We start from the raw sequence: 20762 nt of genomic DNA, 5'->3' as shown, positions 1-20762 counted from the left end.
GTTCATGTCAGAGGTGTGATGGGATATTTGCCATTTACCTGGATGTGTCCAGGTAAAATAACACTCCAGAAGGCTTGATATCTTCAGATTACAGCAAGTTGACTTCCACCAACTGGAAGAACAAAGATAAAGAATGGGTGCATGGGATTAAGGGTAAATCTCAGCACCTTGACTTGGTCCATGTATCATTTATCCTTGCCGAATCCTATCTTATACCCTCCAAAAACTGAAGTTCATCTAAAACTCTGTGTGCCCATATCCTAACTTGCGCTAACTCCCATTTACCTATCACCCTATACTTGTGGGTCCACGTTTGCCCCCGGTTAAGCAATAGCTCAAATTTTAAAAACTTTGTGTTTGCTTTCAAATCAGTCCATGGCCTTGCTCTTCCTACATTCCTATGCTATCTCCTACATCCCTGCAACCCTCCAAGTCTGATTATTGGTGCATCTAAAATATGTGTGCACCGTATCTAAATTTGTAGTGCGGTCAGAATCAAGGAAAATCAACCAATTGCTATCATGCAGCACCTATTCAGTGTAAACTGATGCTCAGTTTATATTTCACCCCGGCCACTCAAGTCCAGATCTCATTTTGAATTGGTCCAAACCTAGACCAAGGAGAGCACACACTGAGCTGGTGAAATGGTGGCTGACGAATGCTTTTTCCTTGGTGCTGTTGAGCTTCTTGAGTGTTGTTGGAGCTGGACAGGCAAGATGCTGCAAATGCAGGAAATTAAATCTAAAAGTAGAAAATGCTAGAAATGCTCAACAGGGTGAGGAAGCATCAGAGGAGAGGGGAACATGGGTGCGATCAAGATAGCATTCAACTGAGTGTAGCATTAAGGAGACATTGTGTAAAAAAAAAATTAATTTGAAGAGCATCAGGGAAAACATCCACTGTTTGAAGTTGTGCCTCATACAAAGGGTGGTGACCAAGGTCCAAATAACTGTGGCATCAGTAGTATTTTTTCATCATATGTTCAGAAATGAAGATGTTCATTGATGATTACAGATGGTCATTTCCACTTGTAATTTATCAGAATATGAAGCTGTTCATGCCTACAGGCAGCAAGATGTATTTAGGCATAGGTTGATAGGTGGCAAGTGAAGTTCATGCCATGAAAATACCAGACAATAACTGGCTCCCACCAGAGTAAATCAGATTACCTACCCTAGAGATTCAGTGGCATTACCATTGCCAAGTCCCCATCATCAACCACTGGCCGGAAACTCACTTGGATTAGTCACAAGCAGAATGGATACTGCTTACCCTGTGCCAAATAACTCCCTCCCGATTCTCAAGCATTTCCACCATTTACACGGCACAAGGTGTGTGGTAGAATAAAGGCATATTATCCTACAAAATACTCAGGTCAAACAGATTCTGTAAAGAGGGGAAAAAAATTGAGGACCAAATGTTAATTATATTTCTCTCTCCATGGGTGCTGTCTGACCCACTGAGTATCTTCAGCATTTCCTGTTTTATTTCAGATTTCTATCATCTTTATTTCCATGGGATAGAAAGTGCCCCATGAGGGCAGCTGCATAGGTACGCAAGAGCTTGACATCCAGGATGAAGCAGCCTGTTTGGCACCCTGTCCACCAACCCAAACATTCACTCCTTCCACCACTAGCTCACCATGGGTATACTATATCCCATTCACAAAATGCACTGCAGTAACTTGCCTATACTTTTCTGACAGCACCTTCCAAACCTGCCAACTCTTATCACCAACAAGAACAAGGCAGCAGGCATATTGGAACATCACCACCTGTAGGTTCCCCTCCAGATTGTACCATGAGCTTGGAAGTATATTGCAATTCCTTCATTGTAGCCTGCCCTAAATCCTGGCAACCCTGCCCAATAACATTGTGAAATGACCTTCACCTGGACTGCAGCTGTTGAAGTAGGTGATTGACCACCAGCTTCACAAGATAGTTATGGATGGGCAATAAATGCTGACCTTGCCAGTGACATCCACATTCTTTAAATGAATAAGAAGAAGAACTAAGACAAGTTCTTTCTGTTATTTTTAAAGATAATATTTTGGCTCATTATTTATTTTTAATGTTTCTGTTAACTTCTACAGGTTCAATCATAAGGGAGCAAAGTCCAATTAAGGTAAGTTGTTTTAATTCATGGCCGTGCACTTACACAAAGCTGGAATTTCCTCCAGATGCAGTGTTAATGTCTGAATTGAATTGGGTCACTGAAACTTTGAAATGCGTTCCTTACCTGTAAGTCATGTAGTATAGCCTACTTCGACTGAGCACCCTTACTGACAGTGGGAAAAGGAAGGTTAAAGCCCCTCCAGGTTTTGTCCCTAGTCTGGAAGAAGTGGGTGGGAAGCCAGTTGTCCAAATTCCAGATGTTTCTCTATCAAAGATTTATTAAAATGAGTCAATAATAAAATAAATCTGAAAACAAACAATGTATTGATTAAAGGGCCTTCTGAGACCCTTCTATTATATAAGTGTCATAAGTTAAGTACTTGCTTAGTTACCTAACCCTCTCAAAACTCTGCTTTAGAAGATCAAATTTTAAATTACAAATTTGTTCATTTTAGCTGATCTATTCTTTGCTGTTGTGGGGTGCATAAATAAATGATAAACAGAAATCATAGATATCAAATGATATTCTGATCATGTGTGTTTAGCTTTTTGTGCATTTCTTCCCTTGTCAGCAAATAAATATTTCTGATTTTTCTTTTCTCACAGCAAAAGAGACATAAAGACAACGAGCAAGAAGAAAATATACGTCCATCATCTCAAACGGAGAGAAACTTCCCATCAGAATCTATCGCCAATACCATTTATCCATCACCTTCATTCAGTAAAAAATTTTACCCTGCAAGGCCATCGCCTGCAAGTAATTCCATTCAAACAGTTTCACACTTTTCCTCTTCAAGGCCATTTCCTACAGGTATTTCTATCCAAACAATTCTGCCTACCTTAAATGATTCCTCATGTGCAGATATTTCAATGACATTTGCTGCAACTAAAGGAAGTATTCCACAGGGGCAGCTTGTATACAGTGAATTCCTATCCATTGGATCTCTTCATCTTATTCACACTTAATATTTTGGTTCATTGTTTATTTTTTTAATGCTTGTTTACTTTTACAGGTTCAACCATAAGGGAGCAAAGTCCATATAAGGTAAGCTGTTTAAATTCATTGCTGTGCACTATTCAATTACTTGCACTGTGGTGGGCCAGACCAGAAATTCTGCTGACTATGCAACAGACTTAAGTCACAAAATCAGCCACTAACACCATCACTGAATTTGGCAGTGAAAACTGTAAAGTAGAAGAGGCAACAAACCCACTTTAGAGATCATATCTTTAGCATTTGTGGAGGCAATATTGTTTCAAAACAAACATCCTCCTAGCAGGAGGAAGCTGTACCTCGTGTGTTCTCAGCTGGCTCAGCCTCTCCTCCCTGACTGATTGGAATAGGTGGCAAACTGAAAATAATGTCCAAGGCTGAATTCATTGCAACTTGTGGGCTTGCACATTAATTGTAATGTTGCTTCTAAATTAGTGTCTCAATATAAATAAAGTAAACTGCATAACAAAAATCTCAACATGAGCTGTGTGGCTGTGATGAGGTTTGTCTCTCAATCAATGTTGAAATACTTGCACAGCCATGGACAAGGACACTTGCAGTTCACACACATGATGATGTGGGGCACAGAGAGAGCTGGCAGTAGAGAAACAAAGGACTGCAGATGCTGGAATCTAGATGAAAAACGCATTGATGCTGGAAGAACTCAGCAGGCCAGGCAGCATCCGTGGAGAAAAGCAGGCAGTCAGTGTTTCAGGTCAGGACCGTTCAGGACTGAAGAATGGTTCTGACCTGAAACGTTGACTGCCTGCTTTTCTCCACGGATGCTGCCTGGCCTGCTGAGTTCCTGCAGCATCATGGAGCTAGCAGTAGAATGTTATTTGCTCACTCCGCCTCCAAATAAATAGTAGCAATAACAAGGGAATTGGAGAAATGGTAGAAACCTAGGCAAGATGACGTGATTTCTCATGAATCTGTTGTTTCTCTTGCACTCACTTGGATCTTGACAAGCTGACAGAAAAGGCAATGCTGTATTTCTACTGCATATTGAGAAGTGTGGATGATTTGATAAAAGTGGAAGAGGTGTCGGCATTTCTAGATCGACTGATGAAAACCAGCAGTAATCTGACATTAACAGTTCAAGTAAGGATGCAGTGTATTTGTTGTAAATAACAGAATTTAAATAGGAATACATATTAAGTGAAATAGCCCACCTGAATTAAAGGTACACAGTTGCCTTGTGCCTCATGTAAATTATGCATTTTGTAAAAGCTTGGTCAAAGAAAAATGGATGTAACAGAAGATCCTGTACAAGCCCAGCTGCTGTGAATACCTTGAGGTAAAGCCTCTACCCTATCCTTAGTGAGCAGGCTGCAACACAAAATCACATTTAACAATAATTGGTTCTCAGGATCCAAAATATATTCCCTTTCCCACCCTGCCCCCCCCCCAAAAAAAAGATAATACCTGTTTTTTTCTGTGGAATCAATCAGCCTTTAACAATGTTACAGAATCAAATGACTTTGAAGTGTGCAGTGTTTGAGCAAGCAATTTCTTTAGTTTCAATAAAATATTAGGAACCCTCATGGCACACATACAGTGCTGATCAGTGCTCGGGTAATCAGGTAAAATACAAGTCCCTGGAGTGAAAACTGTGTAAATTTCCAAAATATCAGCCATTAGCTTGGAAAATAAAAGGAGAACATGATCAAAATATTTATTTGGCATGACTTTTTTCTTATTTCATTTTATTCATTTGGACTCTTCAACTTTCCCTGTAGGTAAAAGCCAGTGAAGTGCTTCTCTTCCTGAGTATGCAGTTGCTGCACCTACAAGATAAAGCTCATAACTCTTCCGAAAAAGTAAACTTGGTCGCCAGTTCTTTGTTTCATACAGTGGATCAAATGTTAGAAGCAATGCAGTCAGAACCTGCGGCAACCACCAACACAAGGGACATGGTAAAACTATCACTGTGTATAACTGAAGACACGGAATAAGATTCGATTGGGCAATGCATATAGCTAATAGATGTAACTTGTATTTTATAGTTCTTTTGTTTCACATTAAAATATCTCAGAATACGCTACAGAATGAACTATTTTTGAAAAGCAGAGACCAATATTTGTGAAAGTGCAATTGATAATACATATCTGCTTTGCTCTTTATGATGTCAGCGTGGATTATTCAAAAAGCATTACAAATTTTAAGTACCATAACTAAAAGGTAAAGTGTAATTTGCAGAGTAACTCATTAAGTGTTTTTTGTTCTAGAGATTGCACCATGCAATCCTTCCAAATACTATCTGTTCCACAAAAATCATTTATGTCACAACACCATTCCACTGTACACAGGAGCTATCTGGACTTTAATGGGAGAAAAGTGTTTGGGATTGTCTAGAGTGATATTGCTTGTGGGAAGCTCATGAATTAAATTTGGCAACCTTATGATAAAGTATATTTGCAGTTAAATCAGACCGAATTAAACCCTCCAATTCCCTGTTGAAAGTGACCATTGAATCGGCTTCCATCACCCTTATGGGCAGTGAATTTCAAATGAACTTACAGTGTGAAAAGTTTTTCTTCATTCACCCTTGGTTCTTGCCAGTCACTATAAATCTATGGCTTCTGGTTTTAGTCTCCTTTATCAATTGAGTCAGTTTCTCTTCATTGACCCAGTCCAGGCTTTTTATGATTTTGAACATTAACAAATCCCCTCTGAAGCTTTACTGATCCAAGGAGAGCAATCCAAGCTTTTTCAAGCAACTCACAGAACTGATCTCTGTGACCATTTTACAAAATCACTTCCGTACCCACTCTAGTCCTTCCTTTATCAAGGTGAGCAGAAGCATATGCAGTACTCTAGTATAGCTGAATTTGTATTTCATAACTTCATTTGTATCTTATGCCTCTGTTCATAAAGTACACATTCCCATATACTTTTATCGTTGCTTTCTCATCCTGTTCTGCCATCGTTAACAGCTTGTGCACATAAACCCCCAGATTGCTCCACCCTCACAACCCTTCAGAATTATATTGTTTATATGATAGCCTTTGTTCTTCCAATCAAATGCAGCACTTTGTATTTCTTTGTGTTAAATTTTATCAGCCTTGTTCGTTATCACTATCTTCCCCTATTTGTTATTCTTCCATGTTTTGTGTCATCAGCAGATTCTAAAGGGGTACCTTGTACGTCCTATATACACCGACTAATACATGCAAAGAAAACCAATAATCCCTGGGGAAATACCAGTGCATATCTTCCTCCAGCCCAAAGTGCAACCATAACCATGATACACTTGTTCTGTCCTTTGTTAATTTTGGATCCATGTTGTCAATGCCTCCTTATATTTCACAAGCTTCAATTTTCTATATAAGCTTATTTTGTGGCAGTTATCAAATGGCTTTTGAATGTTCATGTGCACATCATTGCTTGCCTTCATGAACCTTCTCAAATCCATTAGTTATGCATAAATTGCCATGAATTTATCTATGGCTTTTGCTTTATAATCTATACTTATTCAAATGACTAATAATGTCTCCCCTGCTTATCATCTATTGCAGCTTCCCCTTCAGTGAGATTGAACTGAAAATCAAAAAACTGTAGATGCTGGAAATTAGAAAGTACTGGAAACACTCAACAGGTCTGACAGCATCTGTGGAAAGATAAACTTAGTTAATACTTCACATTGAAGATGTAATGGGTTTATTTTTAAGTAATTTTTCAACCTAGGTGTAACATTTGCAATCCTCCAACACTTTAGCACATGAACAGGGAGGGAAAAGAAAGATATAAACTATGTGCAGGCAGATGGGATTAGTTTAATTTGGCATTATGGTCAGCACAGACATCCTGGGTAGAAGGACCTGTTCCTGTGCTGTATTGTTCTATGTTCTGCATTATCATTGTTGTAGGGAGGGAAATAATCTTCTCATGGACTCTTCCAAATTGAGAGAGATAACTTGAAATGAAGAAGAATAATGTCCTGAAAAAGCTAGAAGAAATGATGCTTACTGTCCTTTCATTAGATGATGAAAATGACAAGCAATCTGATGCAGTCGCTGGAGAAAATACAAGATGTATTATTAGCCACAATAAAGGAAGGAGATAAACCGGTTACGATGCAAGGACTGAAACTTAGCATGTACTTGAGCAGGTAATGCATTAATATTGCTACTGAAGACTAAAGTCTTAAAACAAAACTAACATTTTGGGGGCAATTTTTGATGACTCTTAAATTTGGAAGCTTTGTTGTTCTTTTGTAGGAAAGGCTACTGACAAAGATTTAAAGCTGATATCTTTTAGTTTTAATTTTAATTGAGGTATTAAACTATTTAAAACAGAAAGGATAATGTCAATTAAACTGGTGGATAGAACATTCTAAAAAAAAATGCCAAAGTAAATTGAAATTATGTTTTTGTATGGATTCTTCCTGCTTTCTAGGATGCTGGTACTTTCCCAGTCATTGAAAATGGTTCCTTTCTACATAAGTACTATACATATTTGATTTTAATTACACTTAATCTCAATGTAATTGTGTGACAATACAGTGAGTAGGATGTCTTAAGTTTTGTCACATTCCCTTTCTCCACTGAACATGGAACCTGATTCTATTTGTACTATTTTAAGTAGAAAACAAACATTTTTATATTTGTCATAACTCCCAAATACATTAAGGTTTTGAAGTGTAACCATTAAGGTATTCTGGTAATCAAACAGCAAGTTCCCAAAAATAACATTGAGAAAGGGGACTGATTCATCTGCTTTTGGTGATGTTGGCTAAGGAATACATGCTGGTTTGGATATCAAGCGAATCTGTCCTTTTCCACCCTTTTCCAAGTTGGGGTTCCAGCTATGTCTCAGATAGAAACACTCTCATCTCTGAGTTAGGCAGGTGGAACCTTGCTCGCGACTCCACTTAAAGGCAGTGGTCAACAATTGCCTTAAAGTGGAGTTGCTTTAACAGTGTGAAGTAACCTCTTTAACAGCGTGAAGTAACATCATTGTCCAGTGTGCCAGCAACCATTTCATAAAGTTCTGTGTTTGGGACTGAAGGCAGGTCAGGGGAGAGAGAGGGATGGGGCCATGATGCTGGGGAGTGTTTCACTAGAGGCCCAGACTGGGCATAAGGCTCTAGATTGGAGGACCATGGTTGGGACAAAGTTGTGGGGGGATTCCCACTGGGGTGGATATCAGCACCATGTTTGGAAACCAGGGCAATTGTTTTGGGGATGAAGAGGAATTTCAGGGAATTTGATGCGTCAATGATTTGAAGATGAAGGAGCTCAGAGATGTGGGGTGAGGCTGGGGTGATTGGAGTGAGGGAGCAAGGGGCTGTGATCACTGGGTTGGGGGGGAGTTACTACCATGGGCAAGGTCTGAATAATAATGGGATTAAGCTTGGAAAGATTCCAATCCAGCATTGCAATATGAAAACTTATTGCACTGAAAGTGATCTTGGAATAACATGAAGTTAGTCTTCTGCTGAAATTCATGTGGATCTGCCAGCAGTTAAGACAGTAACTGGGCTGTTCCTGATTAGAGGCTGCAGGGCTGCCTGCTGCTCAATTGGGTGCAAGCCTTGGGAACCTCTTCAGTGCTAGTGGACAACTTGAGGAGTCTATAAGGACAGTGATAACTTACACTGAACCTGTTCCGGCTTAACCTGGCACTAGTACAATAGACCCAATGAACTGAGTGGGAGAAAAGTAGGTGAAAATTTTTATTTGATTTAATTAAGCTAGTTTAGTTGGTCTTGAGTGTGTGTGTTTTGGTCGTTTACCTATGTTTTTTCCTAATTTTAATTTTTTAAATGATATTTTTATTTCTTAATAAGTCCTGAGTGATTTTGAATGTTTGTGAAGCTAGACTTTCACAAATGTTCAATTTGAATGGTAGGTTTGACGGGCAGCGCACCTGGGACAGGTACTTCTCTGACCTTCAAAGCTGTTCCCTCTCTGTGCCCTTACGCCAAGAGAGGTGCTGAGCTGCCCCAGGCCTTGGTGCTGTGTTGGGAACAGGCTTCCCAGTGCAAGGCTGCATCAGGACGATGGATGAAACCATGTGGTCCAGGGTGCAGGCAACTGGGGATCTCAGGGCAAATGAAGATCTGCCCCAATATGTAATTTCTCTGTCAACATGCAGAGTATTAATGTATAACTCGCATATTAGCACTGGAAGGTAATGCATGTTTCATTACAGGAACAGATCAGTTGACCTACCGAGTAACACAGTTTCTACCCCAGAACCCGGCCGTGTAAGCTTCACCTTTCCCTCTCAAAATGCTATAAAGCACATCATTGATGCAGATTCTTCAATTCAAATCAAGGTGAGTAATTGCTTTTTCTTCTGAGCATAACGTCCTGCAGATTCATTACATATAGGATTAAATGGGATAGATGGCACAGAAACTGTCCTTTCAGCTGGTTAATGAGTTAACATAAAATGAACTATATTTACAGATGTGCGAATCTCTCTGTTTTTCAGCTGGTTGGTTTTGAATTCAATCCCTTTTTATCGATTGGAGGTAAACAACTCACCGGGAATGTGGGTAGTTTAAGTCTGCTGAACTCTAATAACTCTGAAGTAGCAGTCTACAATTTATCAGAGAACTTTGAGGTAATTTAGGCTTTTTACCAATAATTACTTTGGTGTTGCTGCAAAAAATTGATTTTCAAAGTTAAGTTGAATTTACTGTAAACCAAGTCAGTATCCTTACGAATCTGACTAAACCTATGGCCTGGCCACAGAGCACACTGGAAATTCCTTACGACCCTACCTTTTTATTGTATTAGAGCATTATGTACCGGCTAAAGTTAATATTTGAATATAAATGAAAGTACCCAATGAATTAATATTTGTGTCCTTCTCAGATGTTACTGCCATAAAAAACAGGAGTTGCAGATGTGACAGTTTAACCTGCATTCATCTGTGACAAATCAAGGCCTTTACTGTTTGTCATTTGAGACTTTCCTTGGATTGGTTATTGTCAGCATCTAAAATTGAATCTTGTCAAATTCTGAGTATTTATCAATGTTTTCAAATAATGCACAATCTGGTTTTTGTTAGAACAAAGCTGGTTCAGCCTTAGCGTTAATGGGGGCTTATTTAAGTAGTCCCTGAAAGTTGGGCATGCTTCTGATGCAGCAATACACCTTTGAACTGCCTGCTAAATTTACTTGATTAGTGCACACAGCTGCTTCTGACCATGTTGCTGAGTGAGTGTATGCCACAGCAGGGGCCAATATTGTGATTGATCAGCATCACTTACCACTTTATTTTTTTTGAAGTAGTCAGACCTTTAAAAAAATCTTCCAACTATGATAAATGTTTTTGATTGTCACATTTTCTTTTTAGATTAATCTTTCCAGGAATAATGTAACCAAAGTGTTCAAATCATTTAAAAATCCCATGAGTGTGGAGCTCAATGTCACTTCAGATGAAGATACAGTGGTAATCAACATAAAACCACAAGAACATTACCCACTGCAGCTGTTCCTTGGCTTTCAGTATAGACCGACTGAGACAAAGTTTCAGCTTCAGACAGTGCTGCCCATTCTAGATGACAATGGAGGTAAATTGATATCTTTATTATTCTCAATATTATACAAATAAGAAATTTTAATTTCTAGGACTTTTACTTCTCAAAAATAACAGCTACAGATTTTTAATGGTACCTCATCACTTATTAAATGATCATTTCATTATTATTTCCAATTTGGATTTGCATTGAGCCACTGGGAGGTTTAAAACAGCAGTAATCCAAATGAAAAAGTAAGAATTGCTAGAAATACAGAGCAAATTGCTCACTAAATGTGCAGGGCAGTCATGATCCAGGATTTTGACCCAATACGTCAACAATCCTTTTCCTCCCACAGTTGCAGCTCGACCTGCTGAGTTCCTCCAGCAGATTATTTGTTGCTCTAGATTACAGCATTGGCATTCTCTTGTGTCTCTGTCTTCTGAAGCTGATGCATTATGTTCCAAGCATTGATCTCATAGGTTCATGAAGTTCCATTAACAATAAATCCACATTCATGAAAAATGCCACAGTTTAGTACATTAATCAGCAGCAAGGGGAAAAAATGTGAGAAGGAGATAGGTGAGAGGTGATACATTTACAGCTTATACAGTTCAGTGCAGTGAACCATGACTGATTAAAGGGAATAACTTAATGAATATTTATTTAATTTTTATTAGAATCTTGGAAATTTCAGTCCAAAATACATACATTAAAGGTGTTTGTATGGAAATTATCACTTCGTCATACCTTGTCTCTCCCTGCTTTCCATAATATTTTTCACCTTGTTTTAATTAATTGCCCTTTAAATATGTATTGACTCAGTTTGAAAAGCCACTTAGAGTAAAACATTCCATATTCTAGTGGCTTAGCATGAAACAGATTTCTTCCAACTTCCTCATTTATATGGGTTTACGTTGATCCTAAATATAAATCCCTTGTTGCTACTTCATCAGTCAAATGATCTTTCACTATTGAAATTCTGCAGATAGCAAATAACTTTATTGCTGCTATACTTGCACTTAATTCTATTGTTCTTAATACTAGGACTAGTATTTCCTTATACATTAATGTTTCAAGAAACTTAACAGTTTTTCTTTCAATTAGTTTCTTGTAGGGGTGTGAACATTATCCTCCCTCGTCTCTTTTTCCAGTACATTAATGACTGTATTGGTGCTGCTTCATACTTTCACATAGAATTTAGAAATTTCATTAGTCTGCTACCAATTTACTCCATTCTCACTTTTGCATGATCCATCTCTGATTCTTCTCTTCCTCCTTGCTGACATATATCTTCATTTTGGGGGATAGGTAAACAACCAACATGCATTACAAGCCAACAGACTCCCACAACTATCTTGACTACACTTCTGCCATTCTCTGGCTCCATCATCTTTTGATGATGACATTTTCCACACCAGTACTTCTGAAGCATCTTTCTCTTTCCTCAACTGTGGCTCCCCCCATCGCAGATATTCCATTTATTCTTTCTGTCCCTTCTCTGCAACCTAAAATGTTTGATTTTTAATCTTTCCTAGTTCTGATAAGTGATCATTGATTTGAAATGCTAACTTATTTTTCACCAAATGCTGCCAGATGAATTAACTATTTCTAGCATTTTCTGATTTTATTTCAGATTTTCAGCATCTGTGACTTATTGCTTTTTTTAAAACATTGTTTTTTTATTTCTCCTCCCATTTATTTCCTGAGGATGGGCAGCATGAACATCGTCAGCTCTTCACCACTCCCTGAGAATCTTTTACCCATGACTGCCATTTGCATGGTTGTGTTGCCAATGGCATAGATGTATTATGTTCAAATGGATGCTTGAAATTTGGCATGGATTCAATGGGCTGAAAGGCTTCTGGGCAAAAGGATCTGTTTTTGTGCTGTATGACTCAATAACTCTACTATACCATAATTGCAGATGTGGGTTCTTTCCCTATGACTTCTCTCTTCTATATTTTGTGGCCTAAGGTCATATTCTTACAATGACTGGAAAAAGTTGCAAAAGAGCTTTAATTTTTAATTTGATTAGTGGCAACCATCGGCTTCTTTTAATTAAATCCCTTCCAGTCACAAATGAATATCACTTGACTATACTGTTCCCATCATGTTTGCAATAAAGTATTTGCCTTTACCACTATTACAGAAAGGAATCAGTATTGGCTTACAAGAGACAGAAAGTAAAATCTGCTGGGATGTGAATGGGAACATTCTGGGAATTCAGAGATAAAAGAAATATTTGGTCATGTTGAACTTTGGGGTCTTGTTTACAACATTGGGACTTAGCTCTCTACTGAATATCTAATGTTGATTTGTGTTTCAAAAGATCCCATGTATACCTGGATTCTGACTCCTGGAATGCTAACACATGGAGTAGGAGTTTACTATGTGATGATCACATCTCCTACAACCTCCCAGGCAGAGGTCATAAACTACACCGTCAATGTCTTTACAACACAGTGTTTGTTCTGGGGAGGACAAAATTGGTCAACTGATCAATGCCAGGCAAGTTGTTCAGAGAGATAAAAGGTTCCTAATAAAAAGCTTTCTGTAAATTGTGTACAGTAGCAGATTGTAAACAATAGTGTATGGGAATTTTTGCAGGAAGTTTGATGAACTGTGAATATGGTTTGTTCAATCCTCTGTCACAGAGGTATTGATGTGCAGAGTGGGGATTTTTGAGTAAGTTTAAATCATTATTGTTTGCAGTGTAATACAATTATTGTATTGCTGCCTTGAACTGACTTACTAGTTTCTAAAGTATATGTATTTTTATGGAAATGGGAGTTTGGAAAGGTTATGGTTGGCAGCAAAATGCAAAACATTTTTGATTTTTTGTGTACATCGTGAAGTCACTAACAGAACTGGATACTCTTACCCCTTTAATGGAAGATATCTGATGCTCTTCTGGACTAGTTGATAGTAAATATTCCTAAATTTGGGTTGGAGTGCTGTAAAAATCTGGATGGTTATTTACTGGATTTTCTTTGGAACTACTCATTATTGAGTCTTGTTTTCAGCATTGTACTTCCTGGAGATGGGAGAGAGGTTAATTAAGGCGTATTTCTACTGTTGGAACATTTTATGGCTATTTTTATAGTTGAAAGGATAAAACATTATAGAAACCATTGACTTATTGAATTTTCTTCCCTGCTGAATAATTATGAACTTGATCTGGATTAGCACATCAAGTGCTGATGGACTAAGATCAGGTTTATCTATCTGACTTGTACTCTATGAAATCAAATATATTTCCATTTTTTTCATGATGTATTTAATGAAGTAACATGTAGCATTTCACTAAATCAGAAAGCAGACAGTGTCTTATAATGTGGCACGGAAGGTAGGTATGGACAACAATTTGTGCATTATTAAATACAATTTGAAATTTATGTAAGTAGTTCACCTGAGTGTAACCCTGTGTACCTTTATTTTATTGTAGGTTGGACTAAAGACAACTCCTGACCACAGCCATTGTCTTTGTAACCACCTAACTTTCTTTGGCACCACTTTCTTTGTTATGCCTAATGCACTGGATTTGACCCAGATACCAGAACTGTTCACTCAAACCAGTCAAAACCCTGTGGTGGTGTCACTGGTGGCCAGCATCTTTGGTGTTTACATTATTGTTGTTGTTTGGGCTCGAATAAAAGATCGAAGTGACTTAAGGAAGGTGAGGGCATCTTTCAATGATCAATGTAGGATTAGTGAACATGAGTGATTGATGTAAACACAGTGGGTGGAAGAGCCTTTTTCTGTGCTGTATCTCCATATGGCTCGATGACACTTTTAATATTTTTCTATAAAAAGTTATTTCCATTATTACAGTGTATTTTCCAATGTGGTTTCCAATTTGGTTTTAACAGTTTTTAAATTAGACTTCTCTTTATGTTGAAGGATTTATAGAAGCATAGTTAAGAAAAACTTTTGCAAAAGGGAGAAGACAAGCAGGAAGCAGCAAGCTGTGTGGATGTTCGTGGATGAGATATAATTTTATGAGGCTATGATATATCTTTATGGGAAGCTGAGCTGAACCAGAGAAGGGTCCAATTCCTTAGTTCCAATGAGAATTAGATTCTTAACATCTTTTCCTATACCTGGCTATTGCCTCAAGTCCTTCAAAAAAAATATCCTTGACTTCTATTTCCTTAAGTCCTTGTGTACAGGGCTCAGGGTGAAGATGATGGGAGTGAAAATAGCTAGGAAGGTTTAATTTTACATGTTCCACTTTTGACCTCCTCTTTAGTTCTGTAGTCAAACTGCTTGTTAGAATCCAAACTCAGAATAATTTCCTCCAATTAAATATTAATGTTTCTGTCGTGGGATATATAAATCGTTTGCCTACTGGTGATTGTTGTCCTATTCAACCAAAGCTGCTTCCTCACAAAGGCGTCTTACTTCCTAGACCACAATGCTGACAGCCTCTGCTCTGCCTCAAACAGCTTGCTGCTAAAACTCACAACTGTGACTATATCTGAACTATTAGGCTCAACTGTTCCATTAGTTTCGTCACTGGCCATCATTTTCCAGCCTCCTGTGTAAACTTTAATTGATCCTTTCATTTCTAGCCTTCCACATCTGCTCTGTGTAAAACGTCAGTGTAGGTAAGTCTTATGAACATTAGGGACAATAGGAACATCCAAAGAACTTAATAAAATGACACCATTGACAATAAAATGAAGATGTAAATAAAAGTACAGAAAGAGATGGGCTATACTTAGAAGTTGCTGCACATATTCCCAAATTAAATATGGGAATTAGCCACATATTAGATTAAAACTGGGAAGCTCATGTTAGTTATAGAGTCCAGTTACGGCCATTGTCAAGTGCAAACTGTTCGTATTAGATCTTAACTGGGAATTGGTTACCAAGGCGTTTCTATAATCTTGATGTTCTCATTTACATTTCCTCTTTATTTTGTTGCTTTTCCTTTACTGATACTGTATTCACTTATTCTCTTTCAGGTAAAGGTAACAGTCCTACAGGATAATGACCTACTTGCGCAATACTGTTACCTGATCAGAGTTCACACCGGCTTTCGCAGAGGGGCAGCTACCACAGCTAAGGTTTGATGAGGTCTTAGATACTGAATTGTAGAACAAAGAGCTTTTTCATTTCCTTCCTTCAATTTATTTAATTTGAATTTAAATCATGTTGAATGGGTAATGAATGTAGTTCAACTTTATCCAGCCGGTTGTTCAATTAACTATTTTCCAGTATTTAGTAATAAAGAATAAAGATTTGTGAAGAAGATGCTTGCCTTTATTAGTTGAGGCATTGAGTTCAAGAGTCAGGATGTTATATTGCAGTTTTATAAAACTCCAGTTAGGCCATATCTGGAGTATTGCATTCAATTCTGGTCGCCCTATTATAGGAAGAATTTGGAGACTTTGGAGAGAGTGCAGAAGGGGTTTACCAGGATGCTGCCTGGATTAGAGGGTATGAGCCATGTTGGATGAACTTGGGTTGTTTTCTCTCGAGTGGTGGAGGCTGAGGGGAGATCTGATATAGGTTTACAAGGTTGAGAGGCATAGATAGAGTAGACAGCCAGTATCTTTTTCCCAGAGTCGAAATGCCTAATACTAGAGGGCATACATTTAAGGTGAGATTGAAGTTCGAAGGAGATTTGCAAGGCAAGTTTTTTTTTTACACAGAGTGGTGGGTGCCTGGAATGCGCTGCCAGGGTGGTGGTGGAGGCAAATGTGATAGAGGCGTTCAAGAGGCTCTTAATAGGAACATGAATGTGCAGAGAGTGGGGGGATATTGATATTGTGCAGGCAGAAGGGATTAGTTTAGTTTGGCATTTAATTACTAGTTTAATTAGTTCAGCACAACATCATGGGCGGAAGGACCTGTTCCTGCACTACTGTTCTGTGCCCCAGCTATCCATTTATAATTTTCACTTGGCTCTCATCGTATCTCCTTCTCCAAACTGTCAAATAGGTTTACAGATGAAAATGAAGTAACATCTTCTCCATCTGTATTCAGTTTTAGTCACTTAGTTGGAATCTAATTGAATGTCTACAGGCATTATAGGTGTTATCATTATCAAAAGTTTCAATAAGAACATCAAAAAGGGAGCTGGAGTAGACCATAGAGCCCTTTGAGCCTACTCTGCCATTCAACAAGATCATAGCTGATCTTCTAACTCGGATACCATTTTCCCAAACTAATCCCATATTTCTTGATTTCATTATTATCCAGAAACCTATTGATCTCTGTTTTGTTCCCTACCAATGACTGAGCCTCCATTCCAGGGTTGGCAGTACTAAAAATTCACCACTTTCAGTGAACAAATTTCCCCTCATTTCAGTCCTAAATGGCCCACCCCTTATTTTGGGACTGTGTGTCCTAGTTCTAGACTCCTTAGCCAAGGGAAGCCTCCCCCCTGCATCTACTTTATTAAGGCCTTGAGAATTTGTTTGTTTCTATGAGGTCACCTCTCATTCTTGTAAACTTTAGAGAATACACAACTAATCCTGCTCAAATCTCTCTCCATGACTTCCCACCATTCGGAAACCAGTCTAATGAATCTTCAGTGTATTCCCTCTCTCCTGCAACTATTTCCTTTTTTTAGGTAAAGAGACCATAATGGTCTTACAAGGCCTTATGCTGTATAATTGTAGTAAGATCTTTCTAACTGTCCACTGCACCTACAGCTTTCAGTGACTTGTGTAGAAGAATATCCAGCTCCCCTTGAACATCAACTTTCCCCATCTCTCACCATTTATATGCTTTTTTTAAAAAAACAAAATAGATAACCTCCCATTTTTCCACATTGTACTCCATTTGCCATATTGCTTCTCACTCACTTAGCTTGTCTATTTGTCCTTGAAGTCTGCTTCCTTCCTCCTCATACTCACATTCATGTCATCAGCAAACATTTCATCCTGTCAGCCCAATCGTCGATATAGACCCTAGTCAATATCGGCCCAAGCACTAATCCCTATGGTGCCAGCCTGTAAAGGACACATTTTTTTTCTTGTTCTTTGTTTTTTGTCTCTCAATCCACACTGTTATATTATCCCCATGTGTTTTAACCTTGTTTACCAGCATGGTTTATGCAACCTTGTTGAAAGCCTTCCAAAAAGCTAAATACACCAGATCCAATGGTTCCTCCTCATCTACTCTACTAGGAACATCCTCAAAGTACCCCAGCAGGTTAAATTAAACATGATATTCCTTTTATGAATCCACATTGACATTACTCAATCATGTTATTATTTTTAAGCAACTTGATATGACATCCTTTATTATAGAGTACAGCATTTTCCTTACTACTAATGTCAGGACAATAAGTTTGTTATTCCCTGTTTTCCCTCCCACTCCTTTCCTTAGTAGTGGAGTCACATCTGTCATACCCTTGTGTCCACACTGTACTACACTATTTCTCACTCGCTCTTCCTTCTTCCTTATGTGCAGTCCAGCCACTTGTACAGTTTTGGCTGTACTCCCTTTTGAAGCCATTGCCCTCACTAGTATCGAAAAGGGGAAATCTGTTAAGATATCTTTCTTTATTAGTCACATGTACATCGAAACACACAGTGAAATGCATATTTGCGTAGGATGAATGAGATGAACTCTGGAGAGGCCAGAACTACCTGCCTGCTCCCCTAATCTGCCTGGCAGTCACCTATTCCCTTGATGTCCGCACACCCTTAAACTGTCATTAAGCTAAAATTTACAACTGAATTTTGTCAATGGCAATCACATATTAGGCAGAAAACAAATAGGAAGTCAAAACAAAAAGCAGCAGATGCTGGAAATTTGAAATAAAAGTAGAAAATGCTGAAAACACTCAGCAGGTTGGGCAGCCTTTGTGGAAAAAGAAATAGAGTTAACAGTGCAGGTTGAAGACCCTTCTCAGGACTGGGAAATAGAGGAAAACAACTTTTTTTCTGTTGGCATATTGGCTATCATTTCTCTATTAAATAATAACACTGGAGCATTATCTGGTGATTTATCTCAGTGTGGGATTTTGCAGTGCATAATTTGGTTACTATTGCACCATACTATTGCAGTGAATACCCTTCAAAGGTAATTCAAAGCATTTTGGGGTGGCTAGGATGTAAAATATCCAATATAAATTCGAGACCTTTTTAGTTATTTTATGTTTTAATACCTAGAGATGATTTCACTTTGCTGTTGTAAAACAGGTGGTAATTCTGCTCATGGGCTCAGAGGGACAGAGCGATCCTCATCTCCTGACTGATCCTGAGAAGCCTGTCCTTGAGAGAGGTGGAGTTGATGAATTCCTTCTGACTACTTTCTTTTCACTGGGAAATCTTCAGTCCATAAGGTTGTGGCATGACAATTCAGGATCCAGTCCTTCCTGGTATGTGCCATCTACATAATGTTTTTATTCTGAAACTGGAGTAATTTATCTTTCAATAGACTTTTTACAGCCCAGCTTCAATAAATTTGACAGATAGGTATATTAGACATGCAAAGAAATGGAGAAGTAGAACTAAAATAACTAGTAGTACTGATGCTCATCAGAAATAGAAAACATACTTCAGTAAAGCAGGAAAGAATGATGTCAAAATAGAACAAATGACATATAAATTACTAAAATAACATTCTAGATATTAAAGTTTGATATCAGGTCTTCGTGATTCAGAGTAAACTTGAGCAATATGACATTGCTGGAACATTAAATGGAATGAATTCTCCCTAAATGGGTAAGGAATTGGTTAGTAGTCCATGAAACTAATTGTGTCAAAAATGGCACATTTCAAATATATGCTGGAATGATTTTTAAAGAGAATTAGTTTGTATTTTTGTTTTAGGAAACAAACTAGTTTATAATTCATTTTTTCTGTTACTGACGATTAAGGTTCTATAACTGTTTCCTATTTCTGACTGATAACATTGTGTTCTTTAACCTGGAATTGATGCATAATCACTATGCATTATTATCATCCAGAGACCTGGAATAACAAGTCATAGACCTGAGTTTAAATCCTACCAGGGCAGCTGTGGAATTTAAATTCAGTTACTCTGGAATTTAGGGGGAAGAAGACACCAACAAGACATAGTAATGATTGTCATAAAAAAAAATATCAGGTTCACTAATGTCCATCAAGGGAGTACCATCCCTATTCGGTCTGGCCCATATGTGACTTCCCATGTGGTTGACTTTTAAGTGCCCTCTAACGTGGCCCAGTCAGTTATACCACCACATTTAAACAGGCAAGAAATCAAACTGGACAGCCCACCTGTTATCAACCTAGGCACTGAATTTGGATGCAGTTAAGTTGCTCCTAGCCCACTTGATCTTGTAAAATCCTACTCAAAGAATTGTGGACCAGTGTCTAAGTTAGAAGAGTTGTTCCACTGGCGAGTCAAGCAATGGCCTGGCATAGTTATATTCACAGAATTGGGTCTTCCAGGCAATGTGCCAGACTCTACCATCACAACCCCTGAGTACATCTTGTTCATCTGGCAGGAGGTGCAGCGTCGTGGTAGCACTTTGAGTCCTTAACATCATTGCCAGACCCCATGAAGCCTCATGGCATCAGGTCAAACATTACCACGTCCTCCCTCAGCAGATGAATCAGTGCCTCTCCATGTTGAACAATGTAAGAAGCATTGACAATAGTAAGGGTGCAAAATGTACTATGGGTAGGGAACTTCAATGTCCATCACAGACCGTGTCCTGAAGGAAATCGATGCCAGGCTGGATGTGATGTCACCTCATCTGTTCATGATAGCATTGGTAGATGTGACAACTCGCAGTCCTTTTGGAGACAAAGTCCCATCTACACACCAAAAACACTCTCCATAGCGTTATGTGACACTACAAAACACTCCAGTGGCTGGAATCTTGCCTCACACAAGGAAAGGTGGTTATGGTTGATGGACGTCAACCATCCCAGTCCTAGGATGGGATGGTTGACATCCATCACAGCAGACATTCCTAATGGCAGTGTATTAAATGGGGATGGAGACAGAACGGATCTGGCAGCTCAAAACTGGGCACCCGAAAGGCACTGTGGAAATATATACTACCACTATTTGTAACCTCCTGGTCAACATATTCCTCGCTCTGCTCTTACTATCAAGCCAGGAAATTAACCTTGATTCAATGGGAGTGCAGAGGGCTTGCCGGGAGGAGCACCAGGAACACCCAGAAATGATGAGGTACCAGCCTAGTGTAGCTACAATACAGGAC

At 38.6% G+C, this 20762-nt stretch overlaps 1 protein-coding gene across 1 annotated transcript in view; it reads left to right on the top strand.

Annotated features, from left to right (window-relative positions):
* LOC127577468 (polycystic kidney disease protein 1-like 2) overlaps window positions 1-20762 on the top strand; it is a 60969-nt gene that overhangs the window by 12435 nt on the left and 27772 nt on the right. Inside the window, exons 4-16 of the mRNA XM_052028693.1 lie at window positions 2093-2124; window positions 2721-2925; window positions 3128-3159; window positions 4078-4209; window positions 4848-5024; window positions 7092-7219; window positions 9265-9391; window positions 9550-9681; window positions 10420-10636; window positions 12915-13093; window positions 14031-14261; window positions 15553-15654; window positions 18745-18923. Of these exons, the coding sequence (XP_051884653.1) occupies window positions 2093-2124; window positions 2721-2925; window positions 3128-3159; window positions 4078-4209; window positions 4848-5024; window positions 7092-7219; window positions 9265-9391; window positions 9550-9681; window positions 10420-10636; window positions 12915-13093; window positions 14031-14261; window positions 15553-15654; window positions 18745-18923 (1873 nt within the window). The remainder of the gene's footprint in view (window positions 1-2092; window positions 2125-2720; window positions 2926-3127; window positions 3160-4077; window positions 4210-4847; window positions 5025-7091; window positions 7220-9264; window positions 9392-9549; window positions 9682-10419; window positions 10637-12914; window positions 13094-14030; window positions 14262-15552; window positions 15655-18744; window positions 18924-20762) is intronic.

The sequence above is a fragment of the Pristis pectinata genome, chromosome 13 (genome assembly GCF_009764475.1).
Source record: "Pristis pectinata isolate sPriPec2 chromosome 13, sPriPec2.1.pri, whole genome shotgun sequence".
NCBI classification, from domain to species: domain Eukaryota; kingdom Metazoa; phylum Chordata; class Chondrichthyes; order Rhinopristiformes; family Pristidae; genus Pristis; species Pristis pectinata.
Note: the sequence above shows the minus strand (reverse complement) of the source record. Positions and strands in the feature narration are given on the sequence as shown.